A 16,909-nucleotide genomic window follows, 5' to 3' on the forward strand; every position below is an offset into this window, starting at 1 on the left:
TGTGTCATTTGCTTATCAAATGCAATTTGACTTTGCCTCCTATTTTTTTAATAGTTATGTTTTTAAGCAGAATTAATGTGTAAATTCAGTATGTTTTTAAGTTACGTCTCTAGCTACATCTTGTCAATTTGTATTTTGTAGCTTCCTGTAATAGCTTGCCTGTTATTGCCAGGACATTGGTTGGCTGTGATCCTATGTAGCCTTCTTACAGAACACTTGATTGGGTCTCACTGAAGTTGCTCTTAGAATACATATAAGAAAACGAAACTAAGAACTATTTATCTTACTATGCAGTTTTTTTACTGTGTTGGTTGAGCAGTCGCTTTCCAAAGTGACAAGATTTGAAAAATAGTTATTGAACATGTACTTGCCATAATGAAGCTGGTGGCAAGCCCATGTTGATAGAAAACCTAGGCAATGTAAATATTTGAGTGATTAAAAGAAATCTTCAATGTAGTCAAATTAAAAAAAAAATAGTTACTTTTATGATAAATGTATCATCAGATGGTCTCTGATTTATTTGTTTGTGAAGATAATCTGGTCAGTCTGCTGTCTTCAAAAAAAAAAAGCTTTTCCTTAGCTCTGCCATTGCTTATATCTACCTTAATGTGAGCCATAATGCTAAAATGTACTCATGTTTTTAAGCCTTGTGCTCTTGATTTCAGTTGGATAATGTGCGGAATGCTTTTGCAATTGATTGTACCAAGGGTTCGGAATGCTGGGGTTTTGTTTTGTAGGGTTTTTTTAAAGCATGTTCTGTGGTAGTGATTTGTGGTACTCCTCATACTGTCTAAATTAAAGACAACTCCAGCTTCCTCTTTCCCATGTATTTGCCAGCTGGCCAGAACGTGGGCACTTTTGCCGCCTTCTTTTTTTCAGTATTCAAAGATGTTAGTCAAAATATGATAAATAATCTGGTGAAGGCTTGTGCAGGTACATGCTGAAGAATCAGTATAGTGGTAATTTTAGCATGGTTTAACTTTTAAATTAGCATGAATTATTTTCTGGCTGGATAGTAGTTGATTCAACCGTGGTCGATATGCAGCCCTCCTTGATAAAAGCTAGAGTAACATCATACGACTGTTTTGTCCTCTACCCTTGCCATTCCTTATTTAAAGGAGACAATAGAGTCAAAATTGCAGGTAGACTTTAAAAGCAATTAAAAGATAAAATGCAGAATTGTAGTTGGCTTAAGAAATTACTTGTACTATCAAGAGTGGAATACTGTTGCTATTTGTCAGAGCACTGATTTGTCAGAAAAATGCTATCACATGAGGTTCAAACGTTGCAAAATAGCAAATTAATGGATTTTCTATTTCAGTTTTCTGAACTGTCATCCTATTCCATGGTGATTTTTCTTTTTTTTTTTTTGGTTAGAAAAAAATCATATGCAATGTTTTTGTACATTGTTTCCAGTTGCTTCTTTCATCCCAGTTAGCATGTGTGGTGTTGTGTTGGTATGAATCTTTTCCTTCCTCCTTTGGAAGTTTTGGCAGTGATTTAGGTTTATTTGGACAATTCACTCTTGATGCTTTAGTAACTAAAGACACAGGTTCAGATTAAGACCTTAATGCTACAACCTAGGCAATGTAATTAGTGCACTGTGGTCCTTGATTTAAGACCTTTACTGTGAACTCCTTAAACTTTACTGGTGGTTGTGCTCTGCGAATGATCTCACTGACTAAAATTGACATGAGTAAATCTTTGTAGAAGTGGAGTTCAATCAGATAAGGTATGTAGAGTAATAGACAACATAAAACACTTCAGAGCATTTGTGTAATATTTTTACTTCTCACAAACTATTTACCATCTCTGCAGTTATTGTCTGTTTGTTCTACTTGCACTGATGAAGCTGGCCTCTCGTCATTGCCCTACCTGAAAGAATTGTTTTCTATACAACACAGTTAAACTCATTTTTTTGAAAGAGGGCTTTCCCTGGCTTCTGGTTGAAGTCTATCAGCAGCTAGAAGTATCTGGCTTTCTGTTGTTCCTCTAGGTTATGCATATTTAGAAAGGAGAGAGTATAAGAAAGAATGGGGCTGTGGTGGGTTAATCTCCTGCCAGAAAGGTAACAATGTGTTCTTCCCTGTCTTTATTCCAGCTAATTGGAAGCTGATGTTGATATAGGAAGGAAAAAGCAAAATTTTGTCTATCTTAGAGTGGGTTTGAAGAATGAAAGTTTGAAACCATAATAATTTTATGCTTGGCTTTTTCATTATTGCTTCATCCAAGGTACTTCCATGTCTATTTATGCTGAAGATTCTGCATAGATTGAGTTCTTCCTGTGTCCTATTAGTAAAGATGATTAGTGAAAGCTTATTGCAGACCTATAGAATGCCTTTTGTCCATCTGTACTATGTGTCAACATGTTATTTATAAACTATGATAACCTTTTGACTGTCATCTTACGTGCATTGTATTTCCATCTTTGATGTCTGCTTTGATGTGCTTAGGAACAAACATACATGTTTTAATTGCTGCTTAACTGTTAACTTCTACCTGCAGACAGAAGGCAATTGTTCCTTCTATTTAAGTGTGGTGAAACTGCTGAGAGGCTACTTATCATTTTTGGTACTAAAAATCTTGATGCTCCATGTATTATCAAGGCCTTCATATAATATTTCCATACATTTTATCTGCTTCATCTTAAAAAGCTATACAAAAATTTGTTTATTGATATCTTCCACATGAAAGTGCTCAGACCTCTATACTAGTGCTTAACTAGGATTGTTTCGTTTGGCATGGTGTCTTACATTGCTCACTGAAGTTAACTTTTGACAATTAATCCAAATGTATTGAATAAATATCTTAATATGTATAACAATTTACAGAGAAGGATCAATTAAAAGGTTTAGGTATTAATTTTGGAACATCTCTATAAGTAATACTTAAATGGTAGTGACAATGCCAGCTGTTTAGGACTTGTTTGCTTGGTGCTTCTGACATCTTAACCTGCTCATGGTCATACTGTACTGCAGCGTTCCTTATGGGAAAGTGGTAAGAGCTTTTTGATGCATCTTTTCTTCCTCTCAGCAACAGAATGAGTTGGGTACTAGCTTGTTATAGGATGTAATGCCTATATTTACCAAAACGGTGCATGACTTGCGCATTTTTAACTGGCACATGTGGCTAACCACAAGTAGCAAATTCATCTTCAGACAGAAGAATGAGAAGACCCAGTCTGAAGTGGTTAAGTTTCTTTTAAGCAAACTGCTTCTGGTTAGTGTTTCTAAATGAAACTGTTTTTAAGATTACACAAGATGGTCAAAGGGCTGGAGCACATGACTTACTAGGAAAAGTTAGAAGGAACTAGGCCTGCTTAGCCTACACAAGAGATGGCTTGGGGATACCTACCAACCTTGTGGTACCTACCAACCTTGTAATACCTACCAAGGAGATTGTTGATAAGACCCTCTGACTCTTTTTGGAGATTCCTGGCAGGATGATGAGAAACAACGACTATAAATTTGAACAGAGAGGGTTTCAGCATGTGGGGCTGGGCAGTGATGCAGTTGAGCTTTGGAACAGGTTGCCCAGGGCAGCTGTGGATCTCTGTCCATGGGGCTTTTCAAGATCCAGCTGGAGAAAGCTCTGATGGTCTGGTCTGAATACACAGTGTTGCTTCTGCCTTGGGTAGGAGGTTTGACTAGAGACCTCCTGTGGTCCCTTCCTACCCAAATAATTACATGATACCAGCTCTAGATGCAATCCCAATTTAAACAGGAAGACAACACAGTGTTAGGGCTCTATTTGCACTGCATGACATGAGCATATTGTGCTGGACGTGCCAACATGGGAGTTACAGTCCACTAAAACCTTCTGACAAATCTGCACTTTGCCTTTTTTAGCATCTGTTCTGAAATCTGTACATAAAAGTTAAGACGAATTCTTGCCTAGTTGGACTGGTTTTTTTTTTTCCTTTTCTCTAAGATATTTTTTTCTCCTGTTATTTTAATTTTAATATGAGTGCTTTTTGTTGATAGCTTTCTACCATTCAATGAAAATGCTTCGGCTCGGGATTTTTGTGACAGTAATTTTGGGGAAGGTATTATATAGCTCCTGCCTAACACTAATATATGATAAGAAAAATTCCAATAAAAATTCCACTTTTAAATGCAGCTTTAAAAAAAAAAGTTTCTGAAGTTGTATTAAATCTGGGACTAGCTGTTCATTTGTTTATGAGTTTAAATCTTAATTATCTTAACTGATAAAGATACAAATGAAAATTAAACTGACCTGCTATATAACAGTTTCTCTATGATAAGTAAACACCAACTGATTCAAGGGCCAACCATGGAATCTTGGTGTGCTTATTTGGAAACAACTCTCACAGAAAACAAACTTTTTGTATAAGTGTAGCTAGCATTTCTTGGCTTTTAGGTGATTGATCGCTGATAAGCATTATGAACTGTTTAGTGGTCTCAGTTCATGCATCTTTTCTTCAAGATGTCCATATGAAAAGAAAATGTTAACGCAGTGTGAAGGTAGTGAATATTAGAATTGTTATGGACAAGGGAGGCTGACATTCCAAGATTTTTTTTTTAAAGCTGTTTTAATATTGTAGTTATTTCTTCACAATCTTTATAGAAAAAAATATTAGACCCTCTATTTTAAAGCTGTAATGTTGTTGTTACATACCTTCTCACTTGTTTCTCCTGTTATAAATGCCTCCTCCTGGGATCAGAATAGTTTTGTTTAGAAGTGGATATTTTATATTGGACTAAAATGTGCCAATGCCAGTTAGCCTTCTGTGAAGGATATAATTACAGAAGGCCATGTGCTGAGTGCTCGTGACTGTTCTACTGGTGAGTCATGCAGTCAATTCTACAGAGTGCCCAGGAGAGTTACTTCATGTTTTCACCAAGGCACCTTGGAGTTTTGTTCACATTTATTCAGAGTAAAGACATTTCCAAATTTTCAGTGTCGGCCACATTTGAGTGGATTTTGTTCTTCTTGAGGTATTAATGTCCCAAGAATGTCTCTTCTTGGTGTTTACATTTTTTTTTTAATTCTTAGGGCTCAGATTGTTCAGTTTTTATTATATATTTTAGGAGGATTTAAGATGACTTAAGTAGTTTGGTTTGCCGTCTTACACTGTAAGTTATCTGATGAAAATAGAAGTTATACTACTTCTCAAGTTATTCTCAATTTATATGTTATATAAACCCTTGACTTCAAAGCAATTTGCTTGTTTGGAGTCTTCCTGCCATTTTTTGCAGCTTTAGGACCACACTTCCTATTATTTCTTCTCTTTTCTTTGGAAGAACATAACAGAAAAATTGCTTATGGTCAGTTTAACCCTGAAATTATCTATGCAAAAACTGAACTTTCATTTCACAATTACCTTGCCTAAGAATGGAAGGTAAAGTGAGTAGTCATGATTTTGGTTTCTAACATTAATTTATGCTAAAATGTTTGATTTTGTAACTGAAGATAACGTGCTTAAAGATTATTTTGTATTTTTACAGTACCTTTGTGATACTGGAAAATTGCTGCAGGAGATTGAGCTCACATAATGCAGCCTTTGTCAATAGAATGTAACCTTGCATTTCTTGTCTTCTGCCTTTTACTGGTCACTGCAACAGTTTAATGTCCAGAGGGTTACCGTTTTAGACATGTCAAAGTTGGTCTAATCTGTATATATGTTGCTCCTGATATTTGTAACATTTGTAACTCAGTACAGGTACCACAAAGATCAGTACTGGTATTTTTTCTGATGCAACTCTCTTCCCCTTTCTCCCAGTGCAAAGTAATATTGTTTAATGCTAGTTTAATAGAAACAACATATTTTTATCTTCTTTTTGAAAATGGGAATTGTATTTAACATTCCAGTTTAGAACAGGAGGTTAAAAAAAATCTTGATACCGATCTTTGAAAACACAGATATGGTTAGTGCTGGATTAAGGAAGCTACTAAGTACACGTTAACCTACTGTTAGGGAAAAGTAAATCTTTCAGCAGATACAAAGGACTAAGGATTGTTATCCTTTGTCTCAGAACTCAAAGGGATAAAGGTTGAAGTTAAATTCCTTTAAATCAACCAAACACTTGCTTTAACTTATATCTTGTCTAATAGAGGAAAAATAGATATAGTTTTGCTCACTGAATGGCACAGCTAATTAGAGAATTCTGGCAAAGCAATGAAGCAGTTGTGCAGTGGTTCCTAACCTTGGTTCATAGGCAGCATTTTCAAGCAAGCAGTGTGCTGTAAGCAGAGTTGCTTTGATGACAAGGGTAGCCTCAATGTTAGTATTTTGAAATTCTTCAATAATGCTAGGAAGTTGTTTTCTGGGAACATCGACTGGGGAATCTTTCATATATGTAATTAAGCTATAGCAGTATCTTAGAGCATTGTAGCATACTTTGAGTCTCTTTTTACTAAGAAACAACCTCTGGTGTTCTAGAGCTTCAGATCAATTTTTTGCTGCCTACACTGATATTTTTCATAGAAATCTTCCCTTGATCCTCTATTTAACTGTGGTCATTTAGCATCGATAAGTTAGAGAGCTAAATGAGTAATTTTCTCTGCACCGTTCTGGTTTTCCCCATTTTGTATGCCTTGGTTTAATTTCAGTGTCACTATCTAACTGGAGAGAGTATTGACTGAGCTATTGAAAACAATGCAAGTGCTCTTTTTTCTTCTCAAAAAGAGTAGAATTCAGGTCGTGATGACTGTGATCAAGGGTATAGTTGAAGATACTTTTTCCAGGAGGCCTCAAATGATTGAAGTTAGACAGATGTAGTTACTTATTTGTTATACTTTTATTGTCTGGCAAGTAAATCCGATGTACTGGAAACCATGACGACAGTCAACCCAATGTTTAGCACCTGGTGAAATGTGTAATGTCCCTAGGAGTGAGGAGTGCTGTCAGAATTTAATACAGTAGATTGCAGATGAATTACAGCAAGAATGGCTTTTAAAACTACTTTGAGGTCTGAAGCTGTCATGCTTTGCTAAATCTGGCAGTGTTGCTAGAACTTAGACAATTTTTTTAGCCTCAAATAATAATCTATCCTCCTTTAAATCTTTATTGTACATAAATCATATAGTTCAGCTTGTCAGTAGTTGTGTGTCTTACCTTCCTAGTAGGTCATGTTACCTGTTAAAGAAAGCTGCATTTGGCCTTCTTGCTGTCTAGAGTTTTTGCAGTATCTTGACTGTGCTAGCAGCTTTACTTTCAGCAGCAGCTGTAAATACTAGTGTATGAATTCTAGCTCGTCGAGCCTCTTACTACTTCAGTTATACCTTGACAGTATGCTGCTTTGCAATTAGACACTGAGATAAGCTAAGACTTAAAGGAATTTCTTCAGGTTTTCATTTTCCCCATCAGGAGGAGCTTTCAGACATACTGCTGTACAATTTTGTGAAAATTACAGACAATTAGTAAATAAATAAGATGTTTAAATGAACATTCAAGGAAGTAACTTTAAATAGGCTTTTAAACATAATTTGCTAGTTGTTTCATATCTGTTACTTTCAATGTTTGTGATTATGGACAGCTTCGTCAAACAATGCTCAAGCAAATGTTTTCCCTATGGAGTATGCTATCTGCACTATAAAAAGAATCCATTAAATATTTAAGGCATTAACTTAATGCTATTAGAATTCTTCAGTGTTTGCTATGTAATGTATATACTTGACTACTTGTTCAGCTTTTCAAATCATGTTCTTTGAGGCATATTTCAGTTTTGGAAGTTAATTGTTTGTTTGTGTGTATGGGGTTGCTTTGGTTTTGTTGTTTGGTTTTTCTTTTTTCCGCTCGGTTTTAGTCACTTATTTTTCTTCCTAAACATGAGGGTAAGAATCAGTGGTAGTGCCCCCCAACAGGCACTGAGGAGCTTAAATTGTTGAATGCCAAGCTGCTAATATATAATCATATATAATAATAACAGTTCAATTAGCAAAATGTGTAATGATTTAGTAATGTGCTTATTGCATGACTAATAGTTTCACCTGATTTGTCCTTTGCACATTTTTTTAGCAGGGCCCTGTCTTCCCTCCCTCAGAAATAAAAGAAATGTTTGTAACAGCAAAGTTCTTTGAATATTTAGAGGCTCACAGCAAGGCTACCAAGCCTTGGTGACTTATCACATTTTCCTTTTGAAAAAGTGAGAGTCTGGTAACATTAAACAAAGCCTTTAAGAGAACTCAATTTTTAAGTCTTTGCAAAACGCATATGCCTGAATAACTGGTGGCAAAGATTTAATTTGTCCAGAATGAAAGGTGATTATTTTTTTTTCTACTGATAGCCTAGATTGTCTTTGACAAGCTAGAGACTAAAACCCAATGAGATAGCTAAATCTGGGGGGGGATGTCTTGTTCTAAGACGGGTAGAAGCAAAGGCCATAAAAGCCTTGTGAGGCACAATTCAAGCACAATAGGGAGTGGCTGGCAGTCAAAGGTTTAATTTTACCCACAAGCTAGAAAGTTGCCAGCAGGATTCTGTGAATTGTCCTTGACTCATATCTCTGCCTTGATATAGTGTGGTTAACTCAAGTGTAAAATATTTCTCCTTAATTAGAGCTATAATTCAGAATATATAAATAAGTTTAAGTTGAACTTCTGGTAATCACTGGATCTTTCTGGTACACTTTCTAGTTAATTATTCTATGTTTTGGTTTTGTGTTTGACTGATTGCTTATTGGCTTTCAGTCATCCATGGGCTTTTATTAAAAGCTTTTTAAAAATCTAGTTTAAACAATGCTATCATGTGATCAGAGGAAGCCAGAACCTATATATGGATCCCAATTGTGTGCCCACATGCTCACAGCAGTATTAGCTTGATGTTGTCTATTTAACCTTTCCCTGCTGTTTTTAACAAAAGCACTACTACAGTAAAGGCTACTTACTATTGTTTCTAGATTATCATCAGCTTCTCCTTGCTGGCTAGATGGAGCAGAATTGGTTATTAGGTCAGATGACTTTCAGGAACTTCCTTTCAAGATTTTAGGCTTTATTTGGAAGTGACAGCATGTTTTCTGGCTGAACAATCCAGGATGGCATATGGCTGCTATTCCATGCTGCCTTAAAAGGGATCCACAGAAGTAATGATGGAGCATCTAAGACTACTATTTTTGCATTAGTATCTCTGTTCCTCATTCTGCCTGTGTGTGGTGGTTTTTTTAGCCTTAGGATAGTGTAAGGATTTTTTGAGTATGATAGAGCTTGGGTTGAAGATAAAAATTATTTTCTGCTGTGTGTGATGACCAGGAAAATATTGGGGAAAGAATGGTACTCCACGTGTAATCCTATTGCAGTCTCGCTCTGCTAACCAGCTTCTACTATTGTGGTTGATAGGTTTGCATGCATTCTGCTGTTGAAGTCTTCATGTTGCGTTAGGCTTCAGAGCTGAGTTCATCTCTTCTAGCAGTTAAACTGTGAAGCACGGTGTGAGCTGTATTTATTGGGTTAGGTGGTATTCCCTTCTTTGTAGCCTTTATCAGGGGTACGTGGGCTAAGCTTGCATTCTGTTGTGACCAGATAGCGGCCCTGTAGCACAAGAATCTCATTCCTGCTGGTTCCTTCAAACTCGGGAAAAGGAAGTGTTTAGCAGTAGCATTTGCAATCCATTGTTTCTTTTGCTTTTTGAGAGACCAGTTTGCTGTGTTGCCCTGCTAAAATGCTAGCCAGCTCCAAAGCAGCCTGTGTTGGATGCTGTTAGGTGACTCCCTTGATTTTTCCAGCATCGTAGTCGTCCTGCTTACAAATGATCTTACAGTATTTAGAGTGTAGTTGGCAGGTTTATTGGAAGCTTATTACTATTCTTCATCAGAGATATTTTATCTGTCAGTATAGACTATGCATAAAAATTTGTTATAGATGCTCATGCAAAATGGCCTCTTCCAAAGAGCAGATTTGTGGATCATCCTTTGGAACAGTGCCTTTTTCTGGCTTGTAACTGGAGTGCTTTCAGCCATTTCTTCCAAGATATGTTTTCATCCCTCACTGCGTTGGCTCTCTGTGCTATCATTGCTATCACTTATGTTTCAGCTTTTTCACTTTTTTCTTTTTGGATGTGAAATGCAATTACAATAAGCCACTCAGTCACTTAACACTTAGCAGAACAAGGATGCTTTACTTGGATAGCAAGATATCAGCAAATTCCTGCTGCTTTAAGGGAAAGCAGTGTGCTTTATGATGTGGGAGAAATGCAGAAAAGTTTTCTTGAAGAGATTTCTTACATTTTATGAAGGATCTGTAATGAGAGGAAAAAATGCTTTTTAGCTCATGGTTCTAGAGCATGTCATGCATGTTCAAATTTGCATTTCCTGTGGTAAGGGTCAGGTCCTGCTAAAAGTCTTGCAAGAATTTTATTTTCTCAGAAGTTTCCTGGTTTTGCTTGCCATTCATACATGTGTGCCACTGAACACTGGGGAAAAAATTCCAAGACTTCTTGCATTCTGTCTTGCAGTACTAAATATTTGAAACCAGCCAGTGCAGCTGCGCTGTCCCAGTCTTACAGGTCATCTTGTGGACACGACATCTGCTGGGCTTATGGGGCATTAAATATTTCTGCAAACTTTTTACTAGTGTATATGTAATTAAATTACTTTTTTGTATCGCCTACACAGTCATGCCTGCTTGAAAACAAAGCTGTATCGTGGTGAATTCAGCTCCCACAGACTGAGGCAGATTTGATTTAAATAACATGAATTAGATCCTTAGAACCTAAGACTGGTTTGGGAAAAAAGTAACCTTTAGAAGGAATATAACAATGCGAAGGAAAGCAGTCTGCCTCTAGCTATGTCTGTTGGTGCTGGAGGATCTTACTGGTGTATTGGAGCTGTAACTCCAACCAGGTACGGCAGAGAGCGGCTTCCTTACTGATTAGAAGCTCGTGGTTTAGAGAAACCTGCTTTTAGGTGGGCCTTGGCTTTCTAGATTAGTCATATAACATTTCGAGTGTAAGATCTCTAGTCTTTAATACAACTTCCTCTCCATCCAGTTGCTCTTAACATATGTAATGTCCTTAAAAGAGTTTGTCTTTGGTAGAGAAAAAACTAGATGCAATAAATGAGCTATTATTGGAGTCAGAATAGAATTTTTGAGACCAGAGAGATTTAGTTGCTGGGGAGCTGAATTTAAAAGGCATTTGTAACCCTGTATTCAAAGCTGAAATAATTATATTGGCATGTTTTTTGTGTATGTTTTGGTTTGGGGTTTTTTGGGCGTGTTTTTTTTTTTTTTAAGCCAAGGAAGTGTGGAAAAATACATTAGTGTTATTGATTTGGCTCTGCAGAAAGTCATCAAGGAAAAAGGTTTGAGTTTCTTTCAGAAACAATGCTTTGTTCTACCTTGTCAGCCTTTTCTATTTCAGGTTATCTGAGTAGCAACCTGATTCAGTGGTAAGAATCAAGGTCATATTTTATTCAGTACAAGAAAATGGAAAATCTGACAAGAGCCAAGCTACTTGTTTTGAAATGGTTTTATTTAGCCCTTTCTGTTACAGCTGCTGTCAGTGGAAGGAGATTAAGCTGATGACAGAATACAAGGAATTTACTGTTCGTTATTCATGACTTGCTAAAGGTTTAAGTCTGTAAAGGATTTTGTTATTCTTTTCATGGGTCTTTCAGGTTTTCAGATATGATTGCCTAGCAAGAAATTGGATGAAGCAATTACAGAAAAGATGCATATTTTTCTTGACTTATTAACCTTAACAGAAAACTTGAGTAGAATTTAATCTACGTAGTATCGATGGACAAAGTCACTAGTTAAAATTGCAGTGTAGAAAGATTATGTTCATGCTTAAATCTGTCATTATTTGAATAAACTTTAGCCTTCTGTGGTATGGTGGCATCTGACCTTATTGGCACCCACAGACCTGACTAGCTCTATTGTGAAGCCTTTAGTGTAAAACCAAAATTCTAAGTTACAAATTTAGAGCAGTCATAGACCTAAATAGGATGTGGAATGAATGAGTGAACATTTACCTTTAATGCAGAAAAAAAACAGTTGAAGAGGAACAATTCTCAGTAGTGTTGTATTGTGTCGTTTGTTCTTACAGTAAATTCAGTGGTTCTTGGTATAAATAGAAAATTAATAAACACTGAAAGAAGTTGTATTCCTTAAGAACTTCTTGATATCAAGTGCAATGAATCAAAATGTCTGCCATGCTTTGTAATACTTTCAAACCGTTGTGGTGGTCTCAGCATTTTCATCTGGATTCCTACTAGCTTGTGGCTTGGCTGTCTTTCCTCCTCCTGCTTAGAAAGGTTAATGTGTCCTTTCATTTAGGACTGCTATAGATGCATATTGAGAGCATGAAGGTGACAAGAGGGATGGTATTACAGGAGTGCATAACGTGAAAATTGTGATTTAAGCAGATGTTGTGGGAAAAGACAGAAAGAAGCAAAGTCAGACTTTGCTTTTTCATTTCCATTAAGACAAATGAAAGAAATTGCAGATCCAATTCAAGATGTCAGTTTTCCAACTGAACAGTTTTCTTAAACACAAACTGATATGGTTCTGGCTTTAGAGCCAATGTTAGCAATTTACATGTGTACCTACTATGACAAGTTCTGTACTCACAACTGGACATGTGGATGTTTGTTTTACCTATTGTGGAATATTAAATTGCCTTTCCTGGAGTCTCCCCTGGAATCTCCATGTCAAATTGTGTTCCCTTTCACAAGCATGCCAGTAATAAGTTGCTACAGGCCATGTTCTGATCTTAGACGCTCACAGCTTAATTTCAGTATACTTCACCACTATAAATTGGAAAAAGACTTAATGCTTTGAAAGAATCTCTTACAGATATTTCATAGGCACAGTAACAAAACATGGTTATTCTTCTGTAGAGAAACATTTTCAGTTTACAAATAGAATACTATCCAAAATAGTGAAGTCTTAAAAGGAAGCTGTTAGACAAAAATATTTTTCATTACTTCAAGTTTGAGCCTGACAAAATTCAAGTTTCCCATTGTAGATTTTTTACCCCCTTTTTCCTCATAGAGGAGTTAAAAACAAAACCAAAACATAACCCCCAACCTGTTTTACAAGTGACATGCTAGGGAGAAATAGTGACCTTTTAAAGGAATTACTATGTTTTTGTTGCTTTGAAAGTGGCTCTAGTAAGATGGGTCCTTGCTATGCATATCAATCTAAATTTTGTTTTACAAGCTTTAGTTAGTTACGAGTTTGTTTCTTTTTTTTTTCCTTTTTTTTTTTTTCCCCAAGAGGTGCAGAGGAGACACCTTCAGTATGTATATGTTCAGGTATAAATTTGTCAAGTAACTTTTCTGACAGCTGTTTAGCACTGATTTCTATAAAAGAGAGACGACAATCTGGCAAAATGACTGGAGTTAGGAGGGACTATTGAATTGTAATTTCTCCTCCCAGATGCTAACAAAGGTTAGAGATGGGATGCAGAAAGGGCAGACCAAAACAAAAATATAAAGGGGAGATAGAGTAGTTGAGAAGCTGAAACAAGGAAGAAATTTGACTGAAGAGTTTAAAAGGCCTGGAAGAAAATTTATCACAGACAACAAATGTTAGGGGAAGGGAAGGAAAAACATCATGAACCATGGTAACATCCCCACATAGAAACTACAATCACAATGCTTGAATCTTAACATTATTGTTAAGAGAACAAAACTTCAGCAGCAAAGTAGTGCTGGAAAACTTCAGTTAGTGCATAATGTTTAATTAGAATCTATTTTGATAGTTAAATTATAGGGATGCTGTTGCCATACACTTTTATAAAAGTTTAACTATGATTGCAATGGCTTGTGCAAAATATTAATTTTTAAAAATGCATCTAACCAGATTATATGTATAATAGATTCTTATTTCGTTAGATTTTTTTTTTTGGTCTGGTTTATTATCCAAATTTCAACATCTTCAGTATGGGAATCAGCAAATTATTTCACACTAAAAACTAAATGACTGGGTCAACATATCTGATATTTTCCTAGGTAGATCCATATTTTACTTTCTCTTGCAAGCTGTACATCTTACAAGGCTCTGGCCTAATCATCACATCAGGTGTCTGGGAATTGCCAGGATGTGTGTACTCTCTTCAGATCAGGTCACATAGCCTGTCAGTCTTGTGTTTGCTCCTTATAGAATTAATATGTTTGAATTTTATATATCAAGATAATTCTTCAGTGCAGAATCTTCCTCCTCTAGTAGTACAGTAGTATTTTTGAAATACTTTGTAACTTAATTTATATTATACAAAGTCAATATCTGAATGAAGTACTGTCTCTTATCAAAGAGAGGGAATGAATTGAATGTAATTATTTACAGTTTGGTTTGTGATACATTGTATCATTTGTGTTGTTTTGTCATTTAAGTGGATTGGAGTTAGTTTCCCAAGTAACAGGCGACTGTATTGATTTATATTTTTAATTTTAAAAACTTAGCAAGATATCTCCTGTAGAAGGAGATGATAATACATTTAAAATATATGAATTTTTCATGTTTCATTATTCTGAAGGTGAACTATAGTCTCAATGCTTTTTAATTCATAAATTATCTAAAAGATAAATTAGTAATTCAGAATGTATTAACAGCGGTTGTTTAGCTGTCTGTAATATTATGTTAATACCAGAACAAGACTGTGGTACAAAATGCTTACATTTTTTTGTAAGAATGAAGCAACAATCATCATCTCCTCTAGGTGCGCATTTTCTAAAACTATATGCTTCCATGTGTGAAAGTTTAAGCATATAAAAGCAAAATTTTTCTTTTTTTTTTTCCCTTCCTGTAATTACAGAAGCTGCTGGGTTTGCTTTGCTACCGATGAGGACGATCGGACAGCAGAGTGGGTGAGACCTTGCAGGTGCAGGGGCTCTACCAAATGGGTGCATCAGACTTGTCTACAGCGTTGGGTGGACGAAAAGCAAAGAGGAAACAGTACTGCTAGAGTTGCTTGTCCTCAGTGCAATGCAGAATATTTAATAGTATTTCCAAAGCTAGGTAAGAGATGTATCATTTAAATGTTAAACATAATACAATGGGTTGTTTCTTTATATTGTTCTTTTTTTTTTTTTCTTTTTTTGTGCTCAGAGCATCAATTCTGGTGAAAACTTGTCTGTTCCCTTTTCCAGAGAGAAAGAAATAACTTCATATTCTGCTCGTGTCCTATTTGGTGGTTTAGTTAAATACCTTCTGAAAATTTTGGATATGTTCCACTTGGATATATTGATAAGTCTTATTAGTATTTGACCTATAATTAACTCATAGTTGATGTGACTTTTTTTTCTTGTTGAGCAGAGGGTAACTTCTTTCACCAACTGCAACATGTTAGCACATGAACACATCCTTTTGTTTTTCCTCAGCTTGCAGAGATCCTGTTATCGAAGGAAATCCTGAAAACTTTACTGAGCAACATGTTTCATTACCCGAAAAACATATTTTTACTTTGGGAAGTATTCCTGAGTTAATATTGCCCTGTATTCAAGAGGCAGAGTATCTGTGGTTGCTGGGCACTGGTCTAGCTCTGTTTGTCAAGGCAAAAGAAAAAACTTGGAGATGCCCTTCCAGAGTCTACTTACTTGAGTAGCCAAGTAGGACACTGCACGATATGTTGCATATATTTAAATTAGCAGTGGTTGCTGTTATTCCAGCCCTCTTTTGCCGGTATGTTCTATATGGTGTATTAAGTAGGGCAGAAAAATGAAATGTTGCCACAGACATTTTAATTTTGTTTAAGAAACTTATTAAAGAAATGCTGATATAGTGTGCGAGTATAGCCATTTAGAGGATTTTAAAGAATGTTTTATTTTAAGTATCTTATTTCTGTAATGAAACAGCTGAAAATAACTTGCACTGTCAGTTCTTTGGGACACAACCTCTTTTCTGCTAGTAGAAAGGCTGATAAAGTTAAGATGTGAAGGGAATTTTATATGGGTGATGCCATTTCTTTCCATGATAGAATACTGAGTAATGGGAAAGAAAATATGCACCAATATATTGTTGATATTCAAGAAAACATAAACTAGCAAGACCCTTACTACCAAGTTATTCATATATCCACCACAATTCAGCTTTGCTATAAGGATAAGGCAAAGAGGAATCTTAATCTCCAGCATAAAGAAGGCATCAAAGGATAACATTTAGCATTGGGTTGGAGTGGGTGGGGGGGAATGGTTTGATATCTGGACACTTATAAGGTACCACAAAACTTGAAGCTGTTTAAAATTCTTACTTGTGTCTTGAATGATGAAATTGTAATGTCAGCTGCATATACATTTTATTTTGGCAATAGGAAAAAAGGAAAGCAAGTATAGTTTGGAGAGGATATGTGCACATAGACAACAACAGGAATTTTCATTTGTTCTTGCAATTTGTGGCATACTTTATTTGAAAGCTAAGATCCCTAAATGCTGACATTTCTGGCTTCTGAAGCTGGCCTTAAATGCTTGCACAAGATTGTTCAGCTCTTGCATGCAATGATCTTTCAATGTATTATATTTTCCCTCACAATACAATTTTTTCCATTTTTAAAGATGAGAAGGGCATAAAAATTCAGACTTGTGTAAGAGTATAGTAGGCATCTGTAGCAGAGCAGGGAGATTAATTTGGCTCCATCAAAATCAATCATGAACTTGAAGTGCCTTAAACAAATGAGGCGGTCTTGCCTTTTTGTAGCTCTTTATAGTAACCCAAAACTGTTATATCACAACTCAAGCTGTAAGTCAGTCAAGGTCACAGCAGGCAGAGTTAGGACAGTAAGATGTTTTCAAGCAGTCTTGCCAGTAGCCCTGTCTCTGCTGCTGGTATCTTTTGAAGACATTACTAGTCGTACCATTCAAGAAACTAAAATTACTTGAGCAGGGAAGAAGTAACAACTAAAGTTTCCTGGAGATATCATAGTTCAGAAACTTATTTACATTAAGACTTCTTGAATGTACTGCTGGAAACTTTTTCCTAAAATAAAATTTCTGTGAAAAGGCACTCCCTAACA

At 35.9% G+C, this 16,909-nt stretch overlaps 1 protein-coding gene across 1 annotated transcript in view; it reads left to right on the top strand.

Annotated features, from left to right (window-relative positions):
* The window catches only part of MARCHF5 (membrane associated ring-CH-type finger 5), a 32,536-nt gene that overhangs the window by 4,246 nt on the left and 11,381 nt on the right, over nt 1-16,909 (top strand). The window contains exon 2 of the mRNA XM_065639267.1: nt 14,717-14,919. Coding sequence (XP_065495339.1) covers nt 14,717-14,919 — 203 coding nt within the window. The remainder of the gene's footprint in view (nt 1-14,716; nt 14,920-16,909) is intronic.

The sequence above is a fragment of the Caloenas nicobarica genome, chromosome 7, assembly GCF_036013445.1.
Source record: "Caloenas nicobarica isolate bCalNic1 chromosome 7, bCalNic1.hap1, whole genome shotgun sequence".
In the NCBI taxonomy this organism is placed as follows: Eukaryota; Metazoa; Chordata; class Aves; order Columbiformes; family Columbidae; genus Caloenas; species Caloenas nicobarica.